This window comes from Staurois parvus, unplaced genomic scaffold (genome assembly GCF_062004578.1).
Source record: "Staurois parvus isolate SC_StPar_1 unplaced genomic scaffold, SC_StPar_1.0 ptg000471l, whole genome shotgun sequence".
NCBI lineage: Eukaryota > Metazoa > Chordata > Amphibia > Anura > Ranidae > Staurois > Staurois parvus.
In genome coordinates, this window is record NW_028318267.1 from 706,281 (window position 1) to 715,371 (window position 9,091).

The 9,091-nt window shown below is 40.3% G+C and overlaps 1 protein-coding gene across 1 annotated transcript in view; it reads left to right on the top strand.

Moving 5' to 3' along the window:
* Positions 1-8,529, top strand: part of RND3 (Rho family GTPase 3) — a 39,765-nt gene extending 31,236 nt beyond the window's left edge. Inside the window, exons 3-5 of the mRNA XM_089689364.1 lie at positions 2,507-2,616; positions 2,885-3,019; positions 5,709-8,529. Of these exons, the coding sequence (XP_089545490.1) occupies positions 2,507-2,616; positions 2,885-3,019; positions 5,709-5,960 (497 nt within the window). The 3' untranslated portion in view covers positions 5,961-8,529. The remainder of the gene's footprint in view (positions 1-2,506; positions 2,617-2,884; positions 3,020-5,708) is intronic.
* The last annotated feature ends 562 nt before the right edge of the window (positions 8,530-9,091 follow it).

A 9,091-nucleotide genomic window follows, 5' to 3' on the forward strand; every position in this document is an offset into this window, starting at 1 on the left:
AGTAAGGTGTCTAAGTCTGGCAGCAGCATTCATCATAGACTAAAGAGGGGATAGCCTGCGATTTGGTAAGTCAGTGAGGAGGGAGTTACCATAGTCAAGGCGAGATCTAACAAGGGAGTGAATAAGTTGCTTAGTGGTTTCCGAGGTTAGGAACGGGCGTATCTTGGAGATGTTGCGGAGGTGAAATTAGGAATTAAAAGGATAAAAAAAACTTTCACATTAAAGTGTTGCATGTTCAGCCCTTCCTGTAAAGTGATGCATACTGTCCAAAATGTATGAAAGTCTGAACTTTGCAAACATGTCATCTCTAATTCTGTAACTGTAAGTCTTTGTATATAATGTGTGTGAATATATAAGGCCAGGCCTGGAACACTGTGTAAAGTTTAGAATAACAGTTGTAGGTCCTAAAATAATCATCTGGAACATTTCCTTGTTTGAAGAAATTTGAAACAGAGGGGAGAAGTATGTGTGGAATGTTCCAGGGTGAGATCACCAGAATTCTTCTCTACACTCTCTCCTGCAGCAATGTGTCTGCCCATAAAACACACATCTTCATGACAAACCGCTCCATTGGGGGGGGGGGGGGGGATGGGGTTCTATAGAATTAGTTTCTGTGGTGGTGGGGTTTATCAGATTTTTTTTAATTTAAATGGAAACCATTTTTGGGGTTTTGACTATGCAGCCAGCATTCTTGATGGATCAAAATGTAGATTGCGTTTACAATATGGCTGATGTCAGACAGGTGACTGCTGATGGCATCAGATTCGCTACAGAAGAGGCTGCCTGCATGTCCTTGTGGATTGCTCTTTCGCCAGCTGAACCACTTCCTTGAACACTGCAGCATCTCTATTGCTAGTAATGGGAGCAATAATTAATTAAAAGCCTCACTTGGCAAAAGAACCATTCCATAGGGACAAATGGGCAGCCATTGTGATTATGCCACTAGGAATTGCAACCAGTTGCCAAAGGAATGATTGTTGGTGTGAGGCCCATCTGACATCAGCCTACATGGGAGAGTTCTCAAAGGGCTGCCTTGGTGGCATGGCAATAAAGCAGCAGTAACTCTGCCATTTTTGGTACCACCAGAGAGCTTGGAGAGCAGCAAAAGGGCAGAACCTGCTGCAGACATCACTTGTCCACCATTACCTTTAGATGTTGGCTGCCAGCACAGTACCTCCATGTTTCATGACTAAAGTATTCCTGAAAGCAGAGTATCATGACTATCATCACCAGATCGAGCCTCTGTAGTGCTCCCACCTTCTAGGCTGCATCTTTTCATTGAGTAATTGGAAAGCCAGATCATGTGACCTGATTTTAAAATTTTTTTTTTACAATTTTATAGTTAAAGCTTTTTGCATTGGATACTTCTGTACATTGTGGTGCCCTGATTACACTTTTAACGTGTAACTTAACCCATGGCATGAAAAGTTGGCATACCTTCCATATTAATTGCACTGGTAAAATTGGTGCGTACTGTAAATTGCCTCCAGCATTGTTCCTGTCTTGTTGGAAGCTACCATTTTGCTTCTGGTGCTCAGGGGCTCTGAGCTTCTTCAAATTAGATCATGCTTTGCTGGGTTTTTTGCTTTGTCCTGGATCAACTGTAGGTATAGGATTATACCCCCCCCCCCCTTTTTTTTTTTTTTTTTTTTTTAAATACCCTAGCCAGACTAGCTATGTAGCAGTATATCTTTAGGCGGTCAGCAGATCAGCCTCTACATTTTTGGCATGGTACCAAAAAATAGAGCAACTGTGCAGGGCGAGGCAGTGTATTACTGTATTTTAAACTATATAGGTACTCATTTTTAATGTGTTAACTATACCTGCAAAAGGGGCCAGCATAAAGTGACCTAACAGGACTTGGAAACATGCCACTTTAATAATCCTATGTGTTGCGCAAATAGGGGCCTTCAACGTGTCTACCAACTGAGTTGTGTGAAGCCTTATTACAGGTTGACCTGTGTGCCTGTGGCAATTTTAACTTTAAACACTTAAGGTAGTATTCCCTTACGTCTAAAATGGTTACACGGCTTGTTGGCTTATGATTAAAATTTCATGCTGGAGGGTTGAATTGCCTATGTATTTCATGTCCCTCGGGGCTGTGGCAGGGAATTTTTTGCTGCTAAAATAACTAGTAGGCTCTGCCTATATCTGAAATCGTCTGTTTTGGATGGGCTTTTTATCACTTTGGATATAGTAGGAACTGTAGGATGGATTTTATTGCTGTCCCTCTGGGATGACTAAAGCTGTGTGTCATGGTGACCATTGTCCTTTAGGACAAAAGTTTTTGAAATCCAAATCCTGGAAAGTACAGGTATAGACAGGAAAACTTTTTTTGCTCAGTGACAGCTGTCTGGGGATTCCTTCTTTTTTTTTTTTTTTTTTTTTTTTTTTTTTTGCTTAATACTTTATAAGGATAAATGACTACAATGTGTATGGGATGAAACAAAGTGACTAAACATTGTGTAGATGTACAGGAGTAGTAATTGATGATCTGTCTTTTTAGGTTCTCCTTATTACGACAATGTCCGCCCGCTCTCATACCCGGACTCTGATGCCGTCTTGATATGTTTTGACATCAGCCGTCCTGAAACACTGGATAGCGTACTTAAAAAGGTAACTTCATTTCTCCTACAGCAGAGCTGTCACTACAGCCCTGTAGTTTGCAAGTCAAAGGCATACATTGTTTGGAATATTTCATCTCATTCTGGACCGTTTTTTGTTCTAAATTTAAATTTGAGACGTATAGAACTAAAGTGTGTTGGTTTATTTATTATTTTTTTTGGGGGGGGGGGGGGGGAAATCCGTTCCTGTTCTTTCGTGGGGATGTGTGGTGTTTTTAATCTGTTAGATTGTACTGATATTCCATAATATTCTTTTGCAGTGGAAAGGTGAAATTCAGGAGTTCTGCCCCAATACAAAAATGCTGCTGGTTGGCTGCAAGTCTGATTTACGAACTGACCTCACAACACTAGTGGAATTGTCCAACCACAGGCAGACGCCGGTGTCTTATGATCAGGTATGTGAACCAAGAATACATTCCTCCCCCTTCCCAAGTCTCCATAGCTGGTCTAATGTTTGCAGTTGGTTGATGCTGGTTATGCTTCCTTATTACATTTTTTGTGAAAGCCTATAGGGGAACACACTCCTGGTGCAAAGGTCATAGTTTTTTGTAGCGTAACTGGATGGTCCAAATGGCCAGTGATCTTCATTTTACTACTGATTACAGAAAAAGCAAACAAACTGGTAGAGGGGCCTGTCCCAAATACAGATGACATGACTTGGGGTTTGTTAGGAATGTAGAAATTATGGTGGAACCCTAGGGGTGCCTCTAAAGGCATAGCTTGAACTAATGAGGATTTAAGATTAATCGTGACACCAACTGAGGTAAAATTGGGAACTGTGCCTATATGCAGGAAATGGTATAGGTCAGTCTCAAATTTTTCAACCCTTGAACTTTTTTAGCAGGGGTTCCATGAGACCAGAAAAGTTTTATATCTACAACTCCTGATACATTAATGTGGTGGTCAGTGGGAATAATGCTCCCTACACTTGCAGTCATTAGGAAGAATTACCCTTTACAGATGGCTAAAAAGATCAATGGTGTCAGTGGGAACTTGCCTGAGAGGCAGATATTGCTCAAGGAACCCCTAGTAACCTCTGGAGGAACCCTAGATGAGAAGCCCTGGTGTAAATAATCTGACTCCTTGCCATTAGAGGTGCTGGCTGCCTAGCTGGCACAATGACATTCACAAAAATGGAGGTGCCATAATAAAAGGGAGTTGTCTTTGTCCCCTTAATGGAACATTGAGGTTGACAGTTCAAGCTCTATCTTGTCTCAGGTGCCTTTACTGACTACCCCCCATCTAGTAGCTCTCACACAGTAAACCAGGGTATAAGTTGTGAACATGTAGCTAGGTATTTCCCCATACCAGCAGTGGGAAGCCAGCTGGAAGATCCCTATCTTGTATTAAGATCTGATGCCAAAGACCTTACAGTGTTTTACTTCAAATCTGTATAAATTGAAGATATCAGAATTACTGCTATTCCTTTTATCTCTCTGTACCTTGCGATTTCTCTCCTGTGTTCCTAGCAGATAGCTAATTATAGTTAATGCAATGTGAAGTAATTACAGGTCTGTATTCGCTGTTTAGGATTTGTCACAATGTGAATCTAAAGCCTCCAAGATTTTACTTAAATCTAGATTACCATCACCAGCTTTTGTAGTTTTCAGAGATGTCTTACCCTCTGCAATTATCATTTTAGTTGCATTCAGTAATCTGCCACAAGCAAATCAAGTGACTGAGGTGCTGCTTTCCAGTTTGTTATGTAACTTGTGTATTCTATCATTACCTTAAGTAACATTTTGTTAGTACAGAGTCAGTGCTTTTTTGCATGTAATGCATTAATGGCACTGGGCAGGAAGGGGTTAACATGAGGGGCGATCAAAGGGGTTATCTGTGTGCGGGGAGTTTCTACTATGGGGCAATGTTTGTGCTTCACTGTAATCACACTGCTTTGGATGGCTGTGCTGTGACAGAGGATAGCTGTTTTGTTTACAAACAGTTCTTCTCCCCGTCGGAGATGTTTGGCAAGCGCTGGGACCCGGTGAATGACAGCCACGGCCACGAATGGCAGGGCGCACACGCGCCCCCTACCTGGAAATGCAAAAGTGTTTTTTGCGCACCTTTGTCACCCTGTAGCAGTTCGTTTATTTGCTTGAAGTACCACTGTATACAAACTGCTACTTAGTCCAGTTTTTTTATAGTTGATAAGAATGGCCTTAGATCTGCCTCATATTTGTAGATCAGATGTGGACTTCAGAGACCCTGTCACTTTGTCTGAAATGGGAAAAGTAACCAGAATTTCTTGAAAGTTCCGGTTGCACTCCATAGCTGACATGCACTAGTCACTGATTTTGCTCCAGAACGAGATCCAGTTTTTTCATATTTTGTTCACACAAGGTAAACACTTGGCACACCATTTGATTCAATGCTCTAGTTGGTTATCTGCCAATCAAATGCTAGCAGACCTGTCTTTTAGCACCTTAGGCCCCTTAATCATCTTTCAATTGAAACCCTTCCCTGACAAAATCCCAACTATTCAAACTCCATCTCACCAAGTTTGAACTGGAAAGCCAAGCTTCTGGCCACTTTCTGCATTCATTGTTCTACACTTACAGCCAGCTAATCTCAGAATCGTCAGAAGCAACACCAAGCTTCCTAGCTGCATCGGGATCTGACCTTTTTTTAATACAGAGCTCTCTCTCCTTAAGCTAACCCCAACATTCTCACAATCTTTCCGCTCCTCAATTTGTAACAAGGAGTAGCAGGAAAGTAGCATTCTCAAAAAGAGAATATGCCAGTGGTAGCCTTCATCTTTAGTTGTAGTTGGCCACATTCAACTGGGTTTCTTCTGTAATGTTTCACAGCTTCCCCTAGCCAGTTCTTTTAAACCTGAAGTGGTTTGGATAAGCTGAACACCTTCAACATTGCAGCACCCATCCATTTGAATGTGACTACTAACATGACTGGAAGAAATGAGAACCTTCAGACATAGATTGATGGTCCTGTTTTTTCTTATGACAGTTATTCTCGGTTTAGGCTGTAGATGGAATTTTTTTAAGCTAATTTTAGAAATCTCAAAATTGATGCAAATTGATTGTTGTCCCATTTAGTGCTTCTTCTAACTGAGCATTTTTCTTCTAGGGCGCCAATATGGCCAAGCAAATTGGAGCAGCCACTTACATTGAATGCTCAGCCTTACAGTCGGAGAACAGTGTGAGGGACATTTTCCATGTAGCCACACTGGCATGCGTCAACAAGTCAAACAAAAATCTCAAACGGAATAAAACCCAGAGAACCACAAAAAGAATTTCCCACATGCCAAGCAGACCAGAGCTGACTGCAGTGGCCACAGACTTAAGAAAGGACAAAGCTAAAAGCTGCAGCATAATGTGAGGCGCCTTGGTTGCGGTGAGGTTTCTATGAAGATTTAGTGAAGGATCTATGAAGGGAGCGGTCAGAGGAATTTGATGTTGGGTAAAGCCAAGTTGACAAGGATTTTCTTTACCATTGGTACTCAAGGATGCAGCATGTTAGAGTGGAGCGGAAAAGTTGGGTTATTTCCGCAGACACTGTTTGGAAGGAAGCTAAGCCAAACAAACCCCCAGAAGTGATTGGAACGTGTAGATGGATGGGGAAAATCCTCTTCATCTCTTGAAAATGATCAGTCTTGAATTTCATCTATTTCTTTGCATTCTTGGCCGAAATAAGCATACCATGCTTACTCAATGCTGACTCTAGTGATGCTGTTTGCACTCTGGAATATGATCCTTTGACTCTTCTAAACACGTAGGTGAAGACCACGATGGTCAGTTGGGATCTTCTACAAAAGGAAATTTTTGGGAAGTTTAATTGGTTTTCCCATTTGTATAACGTTCTTGCACAGCTGCGTAGGCTAGATAGTACATGGTACTTTTTTATGACCTAGCTTTTTAATGTGATAGTTTTATTTTTAAGATATGTTTAGCTGTTATTTAAACTGGGAATGAATCGGCTATTGAAACATATTAGGCAGTCAGTTCATTCTATGACAGTTAAAACTGAAGGTGCTAGACACATTCATCCGTGTCAGTGGGTCATGTCCCTCCAAGGTCTCTGGAAAATGAGTAGTCATTTTAAAGTCCAACTCCAAGCAAAACTTTGGGAGCAAGTGGGGTACTGGTTAAAACAACCATTGTAACTCTTGCCCACTCCACAGTCAGAAAACAGAGTGGGCTGGAGATATTAACTGCATTTGATCTCCCTTGCTGCATCGAGTGCTTTTCAAAATGAATCAGACTTCTCTTGCTTAAACGTCCTCATCTAACAATTGTACAAGAACTTTAATTTCTTGTTGGCCATGATGTGTGACCATTCTGCTTAAAAAGGGTAGAGGACCTCTCATGTTGGTAATCATAATGCTTCAGAGGAGGAAAGGGAAGGAGAGCCACTATACTGTTGTGTGTTCTTTACTGTTCTGTGTGGTTTTTGTTCATGTTTTTGAAGGTTTTAGTGTATTTTTAAAGATCATTCTCCTATTAGTAGGTTACTTTGCCGAATGTACAACTGAGACTTGTATTCATACCTGTCATCTGTTGCTCTGCTTTGTGGTCATGCAAACAGGATTCAGATGGAGTAGTAGAAATTAACACCTTAAATAACCACCATAACAAAGAATGAATATGCTTCCTTATTTCCAGAAAGATCTAATTCACAAATATGTATTTGTAAAAATGCTCAAGTTTGTATAGAAATTGAAATTTCACAGTTCTGTCATTAGGCTGGGATTTTTTTTTCTTCATACCTGCTATGGTCCAAAGGAGTTACTTCCTCAACTTTACACTTTTAAAGTTCCTTATATGTTTATTTTGCATATCTTTTGGACAAAATAAGGGGAGGGACCTTCAGCACAGCCTGTAATTGACAGCAAAAAACTAAATATTTTTTTATTTTGAGTTTTACTAGGATGTTCAGGTCAAATGGCTGGGTACGTGTATAGGAGGATTTGTTTCACCTATGTATCCCCTGTGGCCAGTCACTTCAGTAGATATAGGTAAGGGTTTACAATCACTTTAAAGCTCACCCCAGCACCGTGAGGTAGGAAGCAGTACAGATGCGATTGAGTTTTTTGTCTCTTTATAACCATGGCCACAATGGCAGCTGTCATAGTTCTGAAGGATCACTTTAGGCTGCTTTATGTACACCAGTTTTACATGGCATACAAATTACACTAGTTTAATATTTCAATTCTGGATAGTTCCTTTTTTAACCCTTCTTGCATACACCCCGTTTTTATATTTCATAAAATACACTAGAACCTTCATAAGGCAAAATAGTTTTCCCTCCTTCCTTTGCTTCGTTATGTTTACTACAAAGCCAAAGTTTGATAGCCCCCCTTTCTTCCTTCTTCTTTTTTTTTTTTTTTTTTTTTTTTTTCCCCTCTTCGCAGTAGCTGGGAGGTCTGATCATATAAACAGGAAAAAATTCAGCTACTACATATCTTGCTGACTGTTGCTTGTTGAATGCAAGCATTCTTTCCATTAATGGCTTCGTTATTTGAAGCGCGAGTCTGTGTTATGACAGTTAAATCCTGTGTTTCATGTGTAGACAAGCACTGTGTCATATCTGTAGAAGAGCATTAGGCGGTCTCAGGCATTCCAGTTGTCTTTCCAACTCAGAGGACAGGACGGGGTGTAAAAAAAAAAAGCTGCAGCCTATCCCTGTCCTCTGCCATCAGATCTGATATTAACCACGACAGTACTCTCTCCATAACGCAGCTACGTGCTTTGGGCAGTATTACAACAACCTAGCTAGCAAGTGCTTACTTTATATTTAAATATTGTAACAAAGCAATTTAAATTATACATGTCTGACAGCTGGGCAACATAACTTTTCAATGTCTGTCACCTTGTACGTTTTGATTTTGTAAATGTTTCTGCAATATTTATTTTTTTTCTTTTGAATAATAAAGGCTTCATTAAGTTTATTCTGTCTCCTGTGTTCTGTTAAAAAGCTCTTTCATTTATGCACCCAAAACCAGTCCATAGTGTGTGGATTTTTTTTTTTTTCTGTTAGTATTTTTAAGTAAACAAGTGTGTGTATGTTCAAAGAAATGAAGGGTAATTTTTATCATAGGTGTATTTTTAATAGACAGAATATCAACCAAAAATCCAGAAGACACATGATACAAATGATATAAATTGAGTTGTGGGTCAGTGAGTAAAATCCCCTACCAACCAACAATTCTAGCTCCCATAGACTGGCTATGTGGTACACAGATTAATCCTGTCCATTTTAAGAAGGTGCTCCTAACGACAACTTGTATATAAAAGACACCTGTTCATAGAATCTTTCATTCAAACCTCACCACCATGGGCAAGGCCAAAGCTTTCAAACGACATCAGGGACAAGATTGTAGACCCGCACAAGGCTGGAATGGGCTAAAAGACCATTACCAAGAAGCTAGGAGACAACTGTGGGAGCGATTATACGCAAATGGATATACAAAATAAATCTCAATTGCCCTCAGTATGGAGCTCCATGCAAGA